We start from the raw sequence: 21,261 nt of genomic DNA on the forward strand, positions 1-21,261 counted from the left end.
TTTTGATCCTGAAAGGAGGAAGGGAAACATAATTATAAAGCACATGCTACTCAAGATAGGCTTGGGTAGTGCTGAAATGGGAACTTAGAGCATCCTGAAGGCATGATATTTTTCAAGATAGTTCATCTGGGGAGAAGGTGACAAAAAAGGAGACAGGAGAATCCCGAGTACAAAATTCACTTATTCTGAAGTTTTTCTGTGGACTGGCTCTATACTCAGCAAACAGAAAAGAAAATTTCTTATATTACCTTCTTCAGCTACAGAACTCTGCTCCCAGGATATACATCCTAGCTCAGAAACTGGAATAGTATTTAATAACTATTCTTGAGTGACAGATAAAATCATGCTGGTATTAGGAATTATCTAGATTAGTAATATTAGAGATTAGGAAAAGTTTTATAGGCTGGCTTGGGAATCTAATCACAAGACATTATTTTATGAAAAAATGTGTTCTAAGCTTGAAACAATAAAATGTTGGGAACATAACTCATTCATATAAATCAGGGGCTTCCAGGAGATCAAAATCTGGGTTTATTAAAAAAAATTAGGGTACCTTTGTGTTTTACAGGTTTAACACAAGAAATCCTTGACTAGCAAGTTCTTCTCATTCTAAGTCGATTTACAATGTATATGTATGTCCTTAAAACACTGTAGAAAGCAAATGCAAATCAAAAGGGGTTACCATACTTACCAAAAAAGTAAGTCAGACTTACTTTTTTGTATTCACTTAAAGAATGTGTTCATTTAAATTTAAGTAAGTATTCACTTAAATTTAAGAATGAAGTTGTTTCATCTGTAAAATGAAGACAGTACCTCCTAAAGATCACACAAAACACTTAGCACACCATAAAAATGCTCAATGTGTTAGCTGTTATTAATACTATAGGAAACATGTTTTCAAATGGCTCTTTGGTATTACCTATTATGGTAAACTTAAAGACTGCCTAAGAACATGAGTTAGCATGGGCCCAATATATCACCTGGATTAAGCCCTGTCCTTTGATATTCAACACTCAAGATTTATTGGACATCTGGGATGTGTTAGACATCATTCTAGATACTTAGGATATATTGGTTTGTAAAAATACCAAAATCCTTGCCTTTGTGAAACCTCATTCTTCATTTGGAAATATGTTTCCCTTGTTAACTTTTCCCATGGACCTACTAGACTATATTTATCCATATGGGTATTTTTGGAAATGTAAGCACTAATGTAACTTCTTTAAATTACAAAAGATTCTGAAGGTTAAAAAAAAAAAAAAAAAAGAATGAAGTTGTCTGATATTTCCAAGACTACTCAAAGAAAGAGTGCATGGTCTTCTCATATAACATAATCCATTTGACATAAATGGTCTAATGTCTAGTCTAAGTCCCTTCTATACAATGTTAGTTCCAGGCCTCTATTTCACTTGTCAAAAACAGTTATCATCCTAGATAATAGCTAATTAAAGGTGGTAAAACATGCATTTAGAGATTCTGGGGCTTATAAACAAACCACTGAATATAGTTTTCAATGTTAAGTTAAATATCAAGTTTTATTTATTGCTGTATAACTACTCCTCAGCTTTTTTTTTTGAGATGGAGTCTTGCTGTGTCACCCAGACTGGAGTGGAGTGGAGTGCAGTGGCGTGATCTTAGTTCACTGCAACCTCTGACTCCTGCTCCCGGGTTCAAGTGATTTTCATGCCTCGGCCTCCCAAGTAGCTGGGATTACAGGTATGCACCATCATGCCCAGGTAATTTTTTGTATTTCTAGTAGAGATGGGGTTTCACCACATTGGCCAGGCTGGTCTCGAACTCCTGACCTCACCCGCCTTGGCGTCCCAAAGTGCTGAAATTACAGGCATGAGCCACTGCACTCAGCCGACTTCGCCTCAGCTTCTATTTCTGTAAGGCTTTGATAGAAGCTAAGTGCTTTCTGTTACTTCACTTCACCTCTCTGAGATTCCTCAAAAGTGACTGGAATATGCGATGACATGCTCAGGAAGCAGTTTCCCCAAATATTATCAAGTTGTTTTCAAAGCTATACTTTTTCCATCCTCACCACCATACAGCCTTACAATTCAGTAAGTACAGATTCACTCATTTAAAAAATCAGACACATTAATTTCAGGACTTTTCCTAGACACAGTGCAGTGTGCCACAGTCTACACAGAGCAAGGCTGTCCTACTAAGCCAAAGATGAAGAGCTCAGAGTTCATTTAGGCAGCTCACAGCTGGAGTCTGTGAGATGCAGCATGGGAGAGAAAGGGAGCTGTGCAAGTGGCAGGAGTTGGGGGTGGTCGGAAGTATAGTTGGATTCCCTATGAGTGACAGCTCAAGGCTGTCCTGAAAACGAGCAGGATGAAACCACATGAGGCTGAATAGAGAGCGGCTCACTGGGGGTTGAGTGTGGGCAGAAATGGTCAGATAGTGCTGGGGTTGGAGGCTCACCAATGCCAGAGAGGAGAGACCTCATCACTCCCTTGTTAACAACCTTGGCATTCAGTTGTGAGCCCAGAAAAAACAGAGGCCTTTGCCCTAGAGAAAGGCCTACTCTAGATAAAACTTAAAACCAAATACTGACAGTATGTACAGACAACAGAGTTTGCAGATTGAATCTTACATCAAGTTGGAGGAGCTTAGGAAACACCTTGGGCCTGGTATACTTGCCTATTCCAACCATAGGCTTTGAACTAAGTAACAAGCAACTGGAAAAGGGGCAGGAAAACTTCCTGTCATAGATGCCAGGCAAAGGAATAGTATCATTGAGAAAGGAGTAGAAGAAAATGATATCTGCCCCAGGGGGAGGGTCAGGAAGCTTACTTGGGCCCAGGACCTGGCAGTGGTAAAAAGCAGAGGTCTGTTGCCTCTGTGGGAAGAGCAGGAGTGCTGAGCAAACCCCAGAAGAACAGGAAGATCCAGGCCAGGCATGTTGGCTCACGCCTGTAATCCCAGCACTTTCGGAGGCCAAGGCGGGTGGATCATGAGGTCAGGAGATTGAGCCCATCCTGGCTAACACGGTGAAACCCTGTCTCTACTAAAAATGCAAAAAATTAGCCGGACGTGGTGGTGGGTGCCTGTAGTCCCAGGTACTTGGGAGGCTGAGGCAGGAGAACAGCGTAAACCCGGGAGGCGGAGCTTGCAGTGAGCAGAGATTGTGACACTGCACTCCAGCCTCAGTGACAGAGCGAGACTCTGTCTCAAAAAAAGAAAAAAAAAGAAAAAAAAAAAAAAGAACAGGAAGATCCAAAGACTGAGGTTAGACAGGAGAACTGAGAAACTCCCCCTATCTCCACTATAAACCTTGCAGAGAGTAATAAGCAACATCGGTCAATCACTCATTAAATCTGACTTTGGAAAGAAAATGAATCACAAATACTGGAAAAATGAGAGTAACTGTTGACTTCTCATCAGCAAAAAGAGAGGCTGGAAGAAAAGGGAACAAAATCTTTAGAGTGGTGAAAGAAAAAAATGCAACTGAGACTGAGAAATTATCCTTCAAAAATAGGGGTGAAATAAAGACATCTTCATATAAACAAGGGCTAAGATAATTTTTTGCTAACAGACTTGCCAAAGAAAACAGATTAACAGTTTCTTAAAATGTTAACACACAACAGCCATATGACCCAGTAATTCTACTCCTAAGAGATATGAACATGTATGTTCACACGATGACTCATATGCAAATCTTTATTGCAGTTTTATTCATAATGCCTCAAACTAGAAACAACCCAAATGTCCATCAACAGGTGGGTGGGTAAGTTATATTCATATAATTGAATGCTATTTAATAATAAGAATGAACAAACTATTTATGCAACAGAAATACATACTATGTTTTCTGAGTTTCCTCAAAGCCAAAGTAGATTATGAATATTTCCATTAATATGAAGTTCCAGAATTGGCAAAACTAATCTACAGTAATAGAAATCCAATTAGTAATTATCTAGATGATTAGGGGATGGGTAGGCTGACTGCAAAGCTGTAGAACGGAATCTTCTGGATGTGAGATATGCTCCTTATCTTGATTGGAGTAATGATTACAAGATAAATGCATTTTTCAAAGTCATTGAACAATACACTTTATTTATTTATATATTTTTTGAGACACAGTCTCACTCTGTCACCCAGGCTGGAGTGCAGTAGCACGATCTCGGCTCACTGCAACCTCTGCCTCCCGGGTTCAAGTGATTCTCCTGCCTTAGCCTCCTGAGTAGCTGGGATTACAGGCATGCATCACCACACCTGGCCAATTTTTTGTATTTTTAGTAGAGAGGGGGTTTCGCCATGTTGGCCAGGCTGATCTCGAACTCCTGATGTCAGGTGATGTGCCCACCTTGGCCTCCCAACGTGCTAGGATTACAGGCGTAAGCCACCACAACTGGCCTGAACAATACACTTTAAATGTATGCATTTTATTACATATAAATTACATCTCAATGATGATTTTATATTATCTTCTTCAGAGTTATAAAACAGTACCTGTATAGATCTGTCTTGTTATCAAACCAATCTGACAAGACTCGGAAGGTAAAGAGAGGAAAACGCTGATGAAGAACATGAAAGCTCACATTTTCAAAGGTGTAGTTAGTTAGAGCCACCTAAAAAAAAAAGGCAAGACACCATTATAATAATGCTTACATTTATGTAGCAAATTTGGTTCTAAAAGATACCAATATCACTTTAAACTTTTCATAGTAGATATTAAAGCTACTTGTAAAACTGATGTGTGGTACAACTGAATCATAATTCAAAACTATGTAGAGCCTACTGCACAGAAATGTTCATAACAAATTGGAAAATTATTTAATTAAAGAAAGCAGACCTGATGAGATTCAACTTGGTCATATAATACTTATTTTAAGAGATTCTAGTTCTTACCATTTTTATACTCATTTTATACATATTGATAGACAGAAGCATTGTCAAGCAAATTAATTTTTTGTTCTTTCCATACTTACTTTTTGGTTCTTGATGACATGCTGATTAATGGGATTCCACAGATTTGAGGATGAGTTACCTAGTTAAAGGCAGGCATTCTCCTCCCAATAATTACATTAGTTACTAGACCCCACTACACAGGCATTATAGAGCCACTCAATTTCATTCCAAAAGCAAAATATTAAAATGTCAGAAATGTCTCCCCATGTTCAAAATATGTAAGTGAAAGCAGTGTTAATGGGTAAAGGATCCTGTAAAAGGGCCCATATTAACAAGTATGTACTTCCAGCTAGATGATTTCTCTGAAATATCTATAAGACAAAAGCAATCTAGACAATGGCAGGTATTTCAATGCAAAATGGAGATTAAGGAACCAGTAGTCCCCATTCTTAGGTCAGTTTGGGATTCTGAGAAATAGTTCAAACAGCACTTCACATTTGTATATTACATTATAATTTTAAATTACTTTCTTTTCCACTCTTGTGATCCAGGAGGTACAAAATAGGGATTGAATGTTAATCTTATCTCAGTGCAGTGACCCAAATTGGTCTTACTTTATCTACAATTTCTGTCAATCTTCAGAACAATGGCACTACAATGCAGCATACTTCACAGTGTTATGTGCTTGTGTATGTATACATATACACAGATGCCCCTCATAGGTTGTAAAAAGGTAGAGAGCAATAGAATGAGGAAAAGGCCACAAGATTAAATGAGGAAGGATTATAAAATCACTAAAAGAATGAAAACTCATATTGAAAGCAGTAAATAGCAGAATAGTTCTACTAAAAGTCAAGTTAGGAATATGGAAATGTCTCAGCATGCAGATAAAGAGGATGAAAAGATGAAAATGAGAAGAGGGAAGATATGGGGAACAGAGAACAGAATGTTAATACATAATTAGGTTCCTAAAGGAAAGCCTAACATGGAGACAGGAGCAATAATCAAAGATATAATTAGCTGGACCTTAGATTTCTCTTCTGCAGTACTAAATTCCAGAGGTGAATGGCACTATATCTACTTGAATTTTAAAGGAAAAAGACTACTGTTATTTTATATGCAGTAAGTGTAATAATTATGTGGGAAGAAAATAAAGATACTCCTTGAGTCCTTGCACTCCTCTTCTCTAATGATTTTGTCCTCCATCCTACCTAAGCTACCCACTCCCATAATCATACCCCAGGATCTATCAATAGCTGTACTACCTCCAAAATCTCATGCATCCCATTCTCTGACCATCATCTCCTGTGCTTCCAGCTTACTCCCCTTGGTGCTCTGACCTCTCTGCTCCTTATTTAATTTCATAGCCAATCATGGTAATCATTCCCCTGCATGTACCCTTCATTCCCTTGTCCCTTTCCTGCTGCTGCTTTTTTTTTTTTTTTTTAAAGCAAATCCATAACCTTTTGTGAGTGATGGTTAAATCTAACTTGCACCTGTGAATTTGAACATAGCTGGTGGGTATCACTTTAATTTCCTAACCCAAATCTCAAATGGGCTCTTAATGTGGCCCAGTGTTTATATTTTCTCTCAAATTCTCCTAATAATCATTTCAAACTCAAACCCCAAAAGCCTCTCCACAATTCTCAGTTTCAGCTAAGAACAGTAATTCCTATTTTACTGAGAAAATGAATCACAAGAGAACTTCCACAGATTCTCACTGCCATATCTCTACCTACCAACATCCATACCCATATATTCTGCCTTCCTGTCTGTTACTATACTCTTACTTTATCTAAACCCAGGCCCCTCAACCAGTGCACCAAAGATGGTATTCAGTAAATATTTGTTGAACTGAATCAAGTCTGTTTCCAACCCACTTGGCAAATTCTTGAAAAGCCTCGATTGAGTTGACATCCAGAAGGCCTCTAAGTATAATTGTCTGGGGAAGAGCCATTTATTGTCATTTAAGCAGTCAACAAATATCTAATAAGCATTACTATTTAAGAGGTATTTTGCTTGTCACTACGAATTCAAAGTCCATAAGGAAACTGCAGGAGTTCTATGTTCCAAGTAGGAGAAAGAAATCTAGTACTTGTATATTAAAAAACAAACAAAATTTATTATTACTATTATTTTAACAGATGGGGTCCTGCTTTATCTCCCAGGCTATTCACAGGCATAATAAAACAGTGCACTGCAGCCTTGAATTCCTGGCCTCAAAACGTCCTCCCACCTGAGTCTCCTGAGTAGCTGGGACTATATGTGTGTGCCACTGTACCCAGCTCCAAATTTTTAAAAAACAGGTTATCCAGCTCATAACTTTCTTACAAGTGTTTCCCACATTTGCATAAAGATCAGAGATATTATATATTCATCCTAAATGAGAGAAAACATTTGACCCTGAATTTTCAGTGAGGACTAGAGAAGGCCCTAAACTTTGAAAAAATATTTGTTCTCTAATTTGCAATTTTAAGCTACTAGTGAATTTGCTACTGTTGCCTTTTGGATATACAGGGTTGAAAAGACCCCTGAAACTAGGATTCAATAATTTACTTTGTGTTTATAAACTTAAAGTATGTGTTCATCTCAGGCAATATCAGACTATAGATTAAAATATATAATGAGGCCGGGGCTGTGGCTCACACCTGTAATCCCAGCACTTTGGGAGGCCGAGGTGGGTGGATCACTTGAGGTCAGGAGTTTGTGACCAGGCTGGCCAACAAGGAAAAACCCCATCTCTACTAAAAATACAAAACTTAGCCAGGTGTGGTTCAGGCACCTGTAATCCTAGCTACTCAGGAGGCTGAGACAGGAGAACTGCTTGAACCCGGGAGGCGGAGGTTGCAGTGAGCCGAGATTGCACCACTGCACTCCATCCTGGGTGACAGAGCGAGACTCCGTCTCACAAATACATAAAATAAAAATACATATATATATATATAAAAAATGAAATATACACACCAAATACACCACAATCTATGTATCTCTTATATCCTGTGCTGTATCACTAGAAATTACTTTAAATCCCTGGGGACTCTAACACTCTTCTATTATTTTAAGAACAACACAACAAGATAAAATCATTCTCAAGCAGAGTCATGTTGTATATTGCATACGGCAGCTTAGGAAGTCAAATGTTTTATATAAACCCAAACAGCCAAGAAGATAATAAGTATATAATAGAAAGTGTCTAATGAGAAAGTAGTTTCAAAGAGCAGAAGCAATTGAGTAATTAGCTTTCTTTTAAATATAAACATTTTAGTTGACATTATCCAAAGTCCAAAGTCTAAGAATAGACCAATTTATAGTAGGTATCTTTGTTTCTGTTTTGTCTTTTTTGAGATAGGGTCTAACTCTGTCACCCGGGCTGGAGTGTGGTGGTGCAATCTCAGTTTACTGCAACCCCTGCCTTTGAGGCATAATAAAACAGTGCACTGCAGCCTTGAATTCCTGGCCTCAAAAGGTCTTCCCGCCTGAGCCTCCTGAGAAGCTGGGACTGTATGTGTGTGCCACTGGCTCTCAGGATCAAGTGATCCTCCCACCTCAGCCTTCCAAGTAGCTGCTGCCTGGCTACACACTAGGCACATGCTACCATACATGGCTAACTCGTATTTTTTGGTAGAGACGGGGTTTTGCCGTGTTGCCCAGGCTACTCTCAAACTCCTGGGCTCAAGTGATCCACCCTCCTTGGCCTCCCCAAGTGCTGGGATTACAGGTATGAGCCACCATGCCCAACCTAATTGTTTTTTTATTTTTTATTTTTAATAGAGACAAGGTCTCGCTATGTTACCCAGGATGGTCTTGATTGAACTCCTGGCCTCAAGCTATCCCCTCCTGCCTCGGGCTCCCAAAGAGTTGGCATTAGAGGTGTGAGCCACCATGTATGGCTTTTTTACATTTCAAGTAAGAGAAATTGGGTAACTGCAAGGATGCAAATATTACCCAGGAAAATCCTATGATCTTACTTTTTTTGTGTGAAATAATTCTTTTTCTAAGTGAATACAAATTAATGGGATAGTTCATTGAAATTACTCTACTAAAAATCCTTATCTGAGCTCCCAAAGCCTTAATTATTAACTATTTCAAAGTACTGTCTCTTTAATTTATCTTATTAATCTGATCCAGTATTTAAATATACTTCATTTGAGAAGCTCCTTCCTATTTCTAGACTAAATTTTTCTTACTATGATAAATCAACAAGGCCAAGCTGAATTCCTCTGGCCTTAAGTGCAAAAATGATTTAAGTGAAAAAATATGGTGAAATTAGACAATATTCAACATGTACAACACAATATTTTATTTTATTTTGAGACAGGGTCTCGCTCTGTCACCCAGGCTTGAGTGCAGTGGCACAATCACGGCTCACCGCAACCTCGGCTGCCTGAGCTCAAGTGATTCTCCCACCTCAGCCTCCCAAGTAGCTGGGACCACAGGCATCAGCCTCTACATCCAGCTAATTTTTTTTAGCTATTATTTGTAGAGACAGGGTTTTGCCATGTTGCTCAGGCTGGTCTGGAACTCCTCGGCTCAAGGGATGCCCCTGCCTGGGCCTCCCAAAGTGCTGAGATTACAAGTGTGAGCACTGCACCTGGCTCCAACATTTTATTATAGCTATAGACCTTTTTAGTTATTGCTACCTTAGACACAAAGAAAAAAAATAAAACTCACTTAAAACATTAAAGTCTAATACCTCTGTAGTTTTGCATTTTAGAAAGTACTATTTTAACTCTACTTAAGTATAATAGTAATTGACAAATGCATAAGCTATATAATAAATCTTACTAATACTCTATAATGATTAAATCATTACATTGACCGAATATCTTATTTCCAAACAACATTTTGGATAAATCACCTACCTCATTTCTCATGATTCTCCAAAGATTTAGTGTAATTCGGCCAACAATATTTATCTCACTCATTGTACATGATCCATACTCATCTCTTTCAGCTGCAAATCTGTTCTCAATTTTGTCATCTATAGAAATGAAAACAGACTGTATCAGGGCTCACAGAAAACAAACTTTCAATAAAATTATGCCAGGGAAAATGAGAATAAACATTAAGGATGAATATTAAAGATGAAATATAATTCACAATGTATGACAAAATTTTGTGAAATAAATATACCTGAAGTCTCTCCCTCCCTCCTCCTTTCTATATTTAAATAAGAAACACTTTTTTCATTAAATTTGGTAATTTTTGGCACTAACTTTTTTTGTTTGTTTTTTATGTTGCCCAGGTTGAGTGCAGTGGCTAGCCACAGGTGTAATCATAGCACACTGCAGCCTCAAACTCCTGGTCACAAGCAATCCGCCTGCCTCAGCTGCTCGAATAGCTGGGACTACAGGTGCCTGATGCTACCTTTATAAACACCTAATGCTAACGTTTCTTTGGTTTTAGCATGAGAAAGATCCACAGTTAATACAGTAATTTCTTGGAAAAAAAACTAGTTCAATTTTTAACCTAAATGATCTCTGAAAATTTATTGACATCATGTTCATATTCAGGATGAAATTCTCTTGAATGCACATGGAGAACTAGATGAAGAGTTCCTCACAGCAAATAGTGTTGTGAGTCTAGTTTCTTAGGAGATGAATTTTACCTAGAATATAAATTAAAATGTGTCTCTCCTATGTAACACTAGGTATATGTGAATGTTGATGATTAGAGGTTCCAGAATAATAAAAATATTTACCATATTGAATGTTTATTATGTTCTAAGAATTTTACCAACATCATTTATTTTAATACAAACATTACTTCCTTTATTTTAACACAACCACTTAAGAAGTTAGTATAATTTTCATTTTGTATTACAGAAAATCCTACTCAGAAATGTTGTATCTTGCCCAAGATCTTACAGTAAGAAAACTAGTATTCTAAACTAGGATTACCTGAATCCAAAGACCATGTACAACCACTCACCCAATTCTCTTTATTTTAAAGAGATAATGTTTAAAAGTTTGTTTTTCATTTAGCAAACAATGTAACATATACTCTGGTATTGTTTTAAGTTCTTCAAAATAACCCTATGAAATAAGTTCTATTATCCCTATTTTACAGATGAATAAACTGAGGCAAGGATATTTAAAACCTATCCCAAAAAAGATGTTGAAAAAAAAAAAGATATACCACTATTACTATCATGCAAAGGACACACAAGCTACACAAAAATTCATGCAATGAAAAGCTACACTTAAAGCATATCTGCCCCCTATTCCCTTTTTATAAGACAGAGTCTTGTTCTATTGCCCAAGCTTGGGTGCAGTGGTGTGATCATAGCTCACTGCAGCCTTGAACTCCTGGGCTCAAGCGATCGTCTCACCTCAGTCTCCTGAGTAGCTGGGACTGCAGGCACACGCTATCACACCTGGCTAATTTTCTTTTTTTTTTTTTTTTTTCGGTAGAAATGGGGTCTCACTTTGTTGCCTGGGCTAGTTTTGAACTCCAGGGCTCAAGCAAGCCTCCCACCTTGGCTTCCCAAAGTTGGGATTACAGGTGTGAGCCACTGCACCTGATCTTTTTATTCCAATTTTTTGCAAAGCTAAAAAACTTTACTGTCCTGGAATCTTCCAGCTTCAACATTTCCTAAAGTATACACTACTTTGTTTTAGTTAGACTTGTGGGAACCCTTGGGAACAAATTTATTAAAAATCCTATGTTTATAAAGAAAACATAGTTTTAAAAAGTGCATTATAAACTACAAATAATTTTGGTATGAATATTATTATTCCCTTTTCCAGTTAGAATCAAACTTTGGGGAATGGGCTTCAAAATTTCCGCAATATTTTTAGCCTGATATCCAAATAAAAATCAATGATTAGTTAACTACTAGTGTTCCTCAACCCATCCTGTCCTTCTTAACCAACAAAATGGATTTAAAAAAAACAGAGCCAGACAAACAATAAAATTATGGTACAACAAGTCAAAGAAATGCTATGTAGCTTCATAATAATTATGAAGACTATTTCATAATGCAGAAAAATATGTGTGGTAAGACACTAGATGAAGGAAGCATAATAAAAATGGAATATACGGTATGATTATTTAAAAACCACTACATATGTATATGAAAAGTGACTGAAAGGAAAAAACCCAACAACTATACTAACAGTATATATAGCAGTGAGACTAGAATATTTTTTATTTTATTTTAAATTTTTTCTACAATGGAGTTATGCTATATCTAAAACTTACACAACTTAGTACTAAAAAACTGGGCTACAGCATAAGTACTCTTTAACATTTTGTCTTTATTTCCTTTATAATTTGCTCTGTAGTTGAATGACAAAACATTCACAATGATATATACCTGGCACCCGAGAGATCATCTGACATAAGTCAACACTTAAAGCGGCAGCCCTTTGTAAGAGGTAACCCCAGGAATGCATCTGAATCTCATATCCTAGCAGAATATCAGGATCATACCTAAAAAAGGAATTAAAAAAAGTTATATAAGTACCATACATTTGAACCTTTAACCAGAATAATTGTTTCTTCATGATATAAGGTACGAAAATAAAAACCTATGTTCTCTAACGGTTCCCAGATGGAGAAGGGATGATACAGTGGTACCTACAGAGTTTTTATACAGGAACAGATGGATGGTTAAGAGTACTTGATTTGAAGCTACTTTCTTTTCTTTTTTTTTTTTTGAGATGGGGTCTCACTCTGTTGTCCAGGTTGGACTGCAGTGGCATGATGTTAGCTCACTGCAACCTCTGCTTCCCAGGTTCAAACGATTCTCCTGCCTCAGCCTCCTGAGTAGCTGGGATTACAGGTGCCCCCCACCACGCCTGGCTAACTTTTTGTATTTTTAGTAGAGACGAGGTTTCACCATGTTGGTCAGGTTGGTCTCAGACTCCTTACCTCCAGTGATCTGCCTGCCTCAGCCTCCCAAAATGCTGGGATTATAGGTGATTTGACGATACTGTTGTAAAGTAAACATAATTTTTACTTAGACTGTGTATTTGTTTGATACAAGTGGGAAAAGAGGCTGATGGAAATTGGGGTGGAAGGCAGGCCATTGCCACTGAAGTATATGAGTAAAAGTACAAGTGAGAATATAATGTGGGCAGGGGAAGGTGAAGTGTGAGGGTGTGTGCGGGTATGGTATTTTGAAAAAGATCCCTAGGTCATTCCTGTTGCCACATCTACCCTTCTAATCTATACTGCCCTTAAACAGTTTTAATGCTGAGAAAGAAAAATGAAAATGCCTTCCTTTTCTCACTTAATTTTAGTAATGATTTAGTTCTCACATAAAATAAGGCCTAAGTAATGACAAGTTTGTCCTTTAAATTTAAAAGGATGGTGATTCAATTTATGGAAGAATGAAATATTAATAGAGGTGGGATTAAGGTGGGGAAGGTAAACATCAGAATCTAGAAGAAAAATGTGCTCCTCGTGGTCAGAGCTTCACTGGCAAAACTGAACCGACCACCTGCGTCCAATCCAGAAGGAGCCTCTTTGTGGCTCCTCTTAGAACCTCCATGTTGTGACCACCATAGAGAAATGTTTAGCTATAAATATGAAAATTTATTTCGAGTGGAAAATTATGTGGGAGAGAAAGGAACTAATTATAGTTATAAGTTTTGAGAGCAAAAAGTATAGTAAGTAGCTCTATCAATTAGTAGCATTATCTTGTTCTTTATAAATGCCAAAAAGCCAAGTGAAATATCACAAAAATTTAAATCGTTGAGTTTTACCTAACTACTCATGAAACACTAAATTGTGAGATGTGCAGCCTGTCCAATTTACAGCATTTAATACCCTAAGCCTCAGCCAATGTCTACAGTATTAGACTACATTAATTTACGGATATAAGCTATCTATGGCTACTCTGCAAGTCTGGCATAACAATGGATCATGACCAGATCACCAGATCTGCTTTTAGAACCAATATGTTAATATTTTATCATAATTCCATAGCTGTCTTCTAAAAATGGGTATGGAATGGCTTTTGTTTTTACCTAGTCAATAAAAACTGGAATGTCACAATAAATGTTTTCTGATTTTTAATTCTGGAGTATTTCAGTGGCTGATGTCAAAAGAACTAGGTTCGAACTTCTGCAACAGCATACTTTTAAATTTTCCTATTCCCTAAAGGCCCTATGAAAGTACATTCTGTAGTATAAATTTTAATATCTGGTGATCTATTCATAATCCATTGTTATACCACCGACTTGCTAAGCCGCCTTCAAACTTGTTAGGAGAAAAAGATAATAAACATATTATTTATGTGCTTTTCTCTATACAAATAGGGTTGACATTTCTGAGAAAATGGCTTAATTTAATAAACAGCTATTGAAGCAAAGCAATAAGCAACAATAGCATGAATATCCAGAAAGGAAGTCCGGAAAGATCCCAGGGCACTCAAGGAAAGAGAAATATCCTAATACTCTTTCTGTTTAGTCTTCCAACATAACACCCAAACCCTTAACCAAATCTTTGATACCGACTTCATCTCTTTCATTAAACTCTTCTTAGTCCAAAGATAGACTATCTACTTGTCCAGTATATCTCCCTTTAAAACTAACTGTGTAATGAATGGCTACATTTGAGAATTGGGGCAGAAGTATTAAGTGGCTCTAAGGATCATCAGGGGTCGCAGACTTGAAGAATTCTCATACAAACACAACAGAACCCACACAGTTGTCTGCTAAGTACTCAGAGTGGCTCAGAATAGGCATTACAATATGGCCACAGTTGACCTTGATCTTAAGAATTTGGAAGATTCCTGGAGTTCCTATCACATAGTTACCTATCGGATATCACAGTTACACAGTTACGACATGAAGAGGATGCCAGATGATTACACAGCCCTTCTGTTTTAAATGTTATAAAGACAGTTCTTCTAATTTCTTCATCTGAATCTCATTTATGCAACATCTTATTATTGCAAGACTTATTCCAGTCAGCTATTTGTTCTGTTGTGGCAACTAAGGGAGTTGGCTACGTACACTTTTTTTTAAAAAAAATAATGTATTGAAAATAACTTTGTCTCAAATAAAAAGTTGTCTATTTTTATAAACTGCTACAGCTCAGAAATGACTGTTGAAAAAAGTTACCCTGTACTTCTCTTCTTAGATTTATTTCACAGATTTTGTCCCTTTAGAAGAATTGTAAAGTTGTTTCAGGTATTTTTTCAGATATATTACATATATTTATTTTTTGACCTAGAGGATGTTTAGTCTTAAGAGACTCTTTTAAAGCTGAAAAAACACCTGTTTTCAAGTTCAAAAGCCAAAGGATTCCATTTTTCTTCTCTACAAACATTTGGAGACAATAACAAGGTCTTGATGACTTGTTCTTCAATTTCTAGTGGGTTTTATTCATTCTATCAGGTTTCTGAAAGTTACAGAAAGAATAAGGTTGGGTAGATGGGATTAGTGGTAAAAACAACCCAAAACTGTGGATAAAATAGAAGCAGAAGAAATAGGAAAATGGTTTCATTTGCTTAGGTAGAAAAAAGCTGCTTCACAGTTAGTATTTTAAGTAACTCACTATCATCTACACACATGACAGATAAGGGTACTCTAGTAGAGGCAAGGGGCACGGAGGGGAAGGAATCATCTTGAAAAAGAATTCTGAGGTTAAATGGATATGATGTAATATAAACGTAATAGTATTTAGGGAAGTGGAAAAGGGAAGAATCATTGTTATTTTTAAGTTAGGGAGACCGGGCAAAGTAAAGTTAATAGTCCAAGGAAGTATAGAAAGAGGAAAATGATTGTGACAAGATTATAGATTAGGTTTTACTTGTTTAATATCACTTTATATTACTTTTTGTGTTTGTCACTTGAAGTCAATATTAAAAATGGAAAAATAAAGCTGTATTTTATTCATTTTTATAGTTAGTACCTAGCACTGCCCCTTACACACAGTTAACATTTATGTACTCACTATGTGCCAGACATGAGTTTAAGAGTTCTATGTGCATTATCTACCCATTTTACAGATTACGAAAACAAAGCTGAGAGAGTTAAGCAACTTATTCAAGACAGAAACACAGGGCTGGCTCACTCCAAAGGCTGTGCTGAGTAGGTACACAACAAATAGGGTGAAAGAATGAAATAATCTTTTTGCAGGGTTGTTTGGACTAATATATAAAGAACACTATAGAATTGAAAAGTTGACATTTAAGCATTTTTCTTTTTATGACAGTTTTGTTTACCCCATTTTCCTTAATTACTAGTACATTTCATTTTATGGACATTTAAGAAAGTTATTATACTTGCAAATGGCTAACAAAATTCTCAATGTTGGCAGGTAATCCTATCGTTGGGAATATACCTAACAAGGAAAAGGCAAGCATACAAGCCCAGGGACATTACTGGACATGTGCTGGTACACAAAATAGTATTGACTGAAACTCTTACATATTTCTTTTTCTGAGTTGCTTGCAGAAATAAAAGAAGTGTGGATACTGAAAGCATCTGACATGTTGATGACAACCTCTGTGAGAAGATAAAAGGTAGGACTGACAATGACAAGACTCAAATAGATGGGAATCTATCTAGTCACCACTGCTATAAATAGTAAAAATACTTTTTTTCCTTCATAGAGTCGTGGGTAGTAGCATACTATTTTTGATGCTCTGTCATTTAATTTTGTTTTGTAGAAAACACGTTTTGGTTTTCTAATTCTCAGAATGGGATTCAATCTGATAACAAGTCTGTAGAATATCATCTTAATCTTTCATGTAGAATACTGATTGTTTTTATAGGATGAAGTTCAACTATATAAGCAAAACAAAAAACGGTGAGTATATAACAACATGCTCATGGACAGCTTTTATCTGTACATCAGGATCCAAAGAATGTTTTCTATCTTGCTTTAGGCATCTAAAACCCTAAAACTAGCAATGGGCAGAATCCTTAAGTTTCTACAAAGTGAAGCATTTAATAAGAGAGTCCATGGCTACCAAGAGCTACACTCTTGAGAAAATGCAAATGATCCACTTAATGATTTTATTTTTAAATTAAAATATTTTTGTTAAAAATTTTTTTTCATAAACTTGGACAAGATTCTACTATCAATCTGAGGACCAACTACCAAATGGTCAAAAGACATTTTTTAAGGAGCTCTGTGCACAAGAGTATGTAATAGATAGTCCTACATTTATGAACAGATAAATTTATACACAGAATGCATCCCAAAGCTTTTTGAAAATACTGGCTTGTTTAGAACTCAGAAAACTTTAAGAAAGAAAAAACAAACCAAAAAAAGGTACTGAAATGGTGGCTGGCTCCCAAGGTAGAAACCTAGTTAATGAATAACACAATGGAACTTTATACAGTTCTCCATTATTTCAGCACCACAGAAAAACCAACCTCAAGTACAACTGGGAAGTTAGTTAGAGGCTAAACACATATTTGTCTTTCACTGGCCCCTCAATCTTGAGAACAGAACACTGCTTTTCCTATCCCTTGTCTAATGAAAATAGTGATGGTGGTGGGAGGTGAGTATAAAGTCTTTCCAAGAGTAACTCTGCTTTCAAGGGTCATAGGAAGGGATTCGCTTGCTTCCTATCTTTACTTTTATCTTCACTATTACCTGCAATAGCATGAAACGACTCTCTGAATAAAAACTGGAAAAATCAGATATACAAAACAATACCTCTTTATTATATTTGCAATTTCATGAAAAAGTGCCTTCTCATCAGCAGCATAGGTGACTTCGAGTCCTGTAATTCCAGATCTAATAAGTAATGGAGTCTGATATCTGATATCTAAAAAATAAACAAAATGTCTATTATATATAACATTATATAATAATATACCTTCATAATATAAAAGTAATATTATCCCTTACTTTTAAGTAAAATTGTACTACTGAAATATTTCAAATTAAGAAAACATCCCCCCAAGTAAAAACATAACTAAACCAATGTCTTTAAAAAACTCTCAAAAGATTTTTTAGTTTAATATACAACTGAAAACTCAAATTTTGTATTTTCAGCTATTCTCCTGAAAAGGCTGCATTCACAAAATTCCCTACAAAATGATATATCACTGGCTGGGTGCGGTGGCTCACGCCTGTAATCCCAGCACTTTAGGAGGCAGAGGCGGGCGGATCAGGAGGTCAGGAGATCAAGACCATCCTGGTTAACATGGTGAAACCCCGTCTCTACCAAAAAATACAAAAAATTAGCCGGGCATGGTAGCGGGCGCCTGTAGTCCCAGCTACTTGGGAGGCTGAGGCAGGAGAATGGCGTGAATCCGGGAGGCAGGGCTTGCAGTGAGTGGAGATCGCGTCACTGCACTCCAACCTGGGCAACAGAGAGAGACTCCATCTCAAAATAAATAAATAAATAAATAAATAAATAAATAAATAAATAACATATCTCTTGTGAAGAAACTGTATTACTTTGTTTCTGTCTTTACTCTTCCTAGCAGGAGAGCTTTGCTTAGCACAGGACATTTTAATCTCTGGTATGATGAAAATGCTTAACCACCACCTCTGTAGGAAAAAAAAGAAAGCCTTAATTTGTAGTGCTGGCCTATTTCATGATGTAAGGACCCCTCCCCCACCCTATGACTGATTTCCAACTGCCAAAGTGACAGCAAATAGTTTGAAAAATTCATGAAAATCCAAGAACTGGCTTGTGAGCTGGTATGTGTCAGCTCAAGCACATCACTGAATAAATTGCAAATTCTTAATATGGTTGTATTCTGTGCTAAGACTTCCTCCTCAGTGGACTGAATTCACTTGTAATGGTGACCACTGAAAGCTGCAGAGGGACAGTAGGTATTTTATAAAATGCCTTATATGGCATTCTATATGAAGAACCTCTGAACCAGAAGTATATTATTTAGAAAGAAAGAAAAAGAGATATAAGCAAAGTAAGAATATATCTTAAAAGTATCTTATGAACCATTAACTTATAGTGGTAAGATAAACCCTCTATCAGCAGGAAAATACCTGCATATGCATACATAAGGAAGACTGTGCACCTAATCTAGGGATACATAATAATGTGGACTCTGTATTAGTAATAAGTATTTTTATAAAATAATACTTAGAACAAATTATATAAGCTAATTATAAATATTGAGATCTTTATATTGCATTGCTTCTGACTTAAAAAATAAATAAATAAATGGGGTCTTGCTATGTTACCCAGGCTGGAGTGCAGTGGCTATTTACAGGCACAATCATAGTGCACTACAGCCCCAAACTCCTGAGCTCGAGCAATCCTGTTGCCCAGCCTCCCAGGTAGCTGGGACTATAGGCAGGCACCACTGTGCCTGGCTGTTTCTGACTAATTCAAGTAAGAATAATAAATCTAGGACAAAGTTATACACAATCTCCTACCCCCCCATCAGCAAACATTTTAGAAAAGAGTCATCATGCTTGCTTAGATTAGATCTTCAGCACAGGAATTCCCCATTAAAAGGTTCATCCTAGAGTGGGCAGGTATATCATTAATAAAAACGGACAATACCTTGACTGAAAACTGTCTTGTCTTTATCAATCACTATTACACCTGTGAGTTCTGTTTTTTCTGTATCTGGCAGTGGAGTGTCAGATGAGATGCAGTAGAACAGAGCACAGATTGGGTCAAATTCAGGATCCGGTTCTAAGTCTCGTCTAGTTCGAGCATGCAACTCCACACTGATTAGGGTAAGATTTTGTATCTATAAAAGCAAATAAATACTATGTTTTTAAAACATTTTTTAAAGACATGCTCAAAGAAGTATGTAAGGCTCTAGGGAAATATGTATGTAAGATTACAGAAAAAATGGACATAAAGGACAAAGTCACAGCTCAGCACTCCATAGATTAAAATGAAAGATTTTTAATCCCAAGATTAGATTAAATCAATTCATGATGTTATTTCAGAAAATCAGCTCTCAATGACAATATTCAGACTATTTTTCTCAAATATATGCAGGATCTCTCAATTCCTGTTTGAGAAGGAGAATGACTAGTCCAAGTAGTTATACATTGAAACCAAAGTCTGTCACGTTTACTCTTCATGTAGTTAGCTAAACTATATAGTTTTACCTGTAGTTTAAAATAAAAAGAGAGCTTTTTTAAAATTCAAATTTCCTACCAATTAATTCACTACTACTTGAGGGCTACTTAAAAAGACTTTTGCATACACTAGGCATATTTTTAATTATAGTTTTTCCTGGAAAAAAAAAAAAAAGAACTGTTATGGTATCAACTACACAACAGCCAGATTTTTACCCATGCACATTTTCTCTTTAAAATATAATACAAAAAATGTTAATATTTGCTTTTCATGCTTATTTTTCTATGCCAATATAAACTTTTAACTGTAATTCTTAGTTTTCTTTCTAAAATCAAGACAGAGTAAATAAGAAAAACAAAATATAGGTTGAATTCATGATTATAGCTTGAATTATACCTCATCTTTTTATCATGTACATGTACCTGACAATGGAAAACAGATAATTGTTTCAATACTGTTAATTATTCAGATCATATAAATTTAACAAAGGATTTGTGTTTTGTATTTATCTTGCATGCAAACTGTTGAAGAAATATAAATTCAAGTCTCTCACTAGTGACAGGAGTAGAATTTGGTAAATCTCTATCAAAATTAAAATCCATTGATGTGGCAATCCTACTCCTGAAAATTTATCCTAGAGGTAGATACACTCATACACGTAGACAAAATATACACACAAGGATGTTTACTCGAGAATAGCAAAGACTGGAAAAAAACTAAATGTTTACTTGTTGGGGACAGGTTACATAAATTATGTGGTATCCATAAAGGATACACACAATGGAATATTCTGTAACCTTTAACATTTTCAAGGGAATGAGGCAGATCTATATGTCCTAATATAAAAAGATCACTATAATACACTGATACATGGAACCAGTAAATATAGTAAACTTCTATACATGAAAAAATGGAAGTACATGCATAGAAAATTTCTGAAAAGCGACATAAAAATGTAGACATAGTTATTGCTTTGGGGGAAAGAAATTGCTAGCCTAAAGTAGGAGGGAAGCTTACTTTTCATTGCAAATTTTTTTGTCCTGATTGAGTATTTTTGGTATATATACTATTGCATGTGCTCATTGTAAATTTGTTAAATTTTTTTTTTTTTTTTAGAGACAGGGTCTCTCTCTGTTGCCCAGGCTGGAATGCCGTGGTGTGATCATAGCTCACTGCAGCCCTGAACTCCTGGGCTCAAGTGATCCACTTACTTCAGCTTTCCTACTAGCTGGGACTATGGGTACATATTACCATGCCTGGCTAATTTATAAAACCTTCTGTAGAGATGGGGCCTATGTTGCTCAGGCTGGTCTCAAACTTCTGGCCTCAAGCAATCCTCCTGCCTCGACCTCCCAAAGTGCTAGGATTACAGGTATGAGCCACCGTGCCTGGCCACTAAGTACTTTTTAAAA

At 36.4% G+C, this 21,261-nt stretch overlaps 1 protein-coding gene across 6 annotated transcripts in view; it reads right to left on the reverse strand.

Annotated features, from left to right (window-relative positions):
- Positions 1 to 21,261, reverse strand: part of REV3L (REV3 like, DNA directed polymerase zeta catalytic subunit) — a 194,940-nt gene that overhangs the window by 39,492 nt on the left and 134,187 nt on the right. For all 6 annotated transcript variants that reach the window (XM_030809566.1, XM_030809568.1, XM_030809567.1 and 3 more), the window contains 5 exons: positions 19,316 to 19,508; positions 17,488 to 17,599; positions 12,182 to 12,297; positions 9,726 to 9,844; positions 4,465 to 4,583 (listed from right to left, as the gene is read on the reverse strand). In XM_030809566.1, the coding sequence (XP_030665426.1) occupies positions 4,465 to 4,583; positions 9,726 to 9,844; positions 12,182 to 12,297; positions 17,488 to 17,599; positions 19,316 to 19,508 (659 nt within the window). The remainder of the gene's footprint in view (positions 1 to 4,464; positions 4,584 to 9,725; positions 9,845 to 12,181; positions 12,298 to 17,487; positions 17,600 to 19,315; positions 19,509 to 21,261) is intronic.

This window comes from Nomascus leucogenys, chromosome 3 (genome assembly GCF_006542625.1).
Source record: "Nomascus leucogenys isolate Asia chromosome 3, Asia_NLE_v1, whole genome shotgun sequence".
In the NCBI taxonomy this organism is placed as follows: domain Eukaryota; kingdom Metazoa; phylum Chordata; class Mammalia; order Primates; family Hylobatidae; genus Nomascus; species Nomascus leucogenys.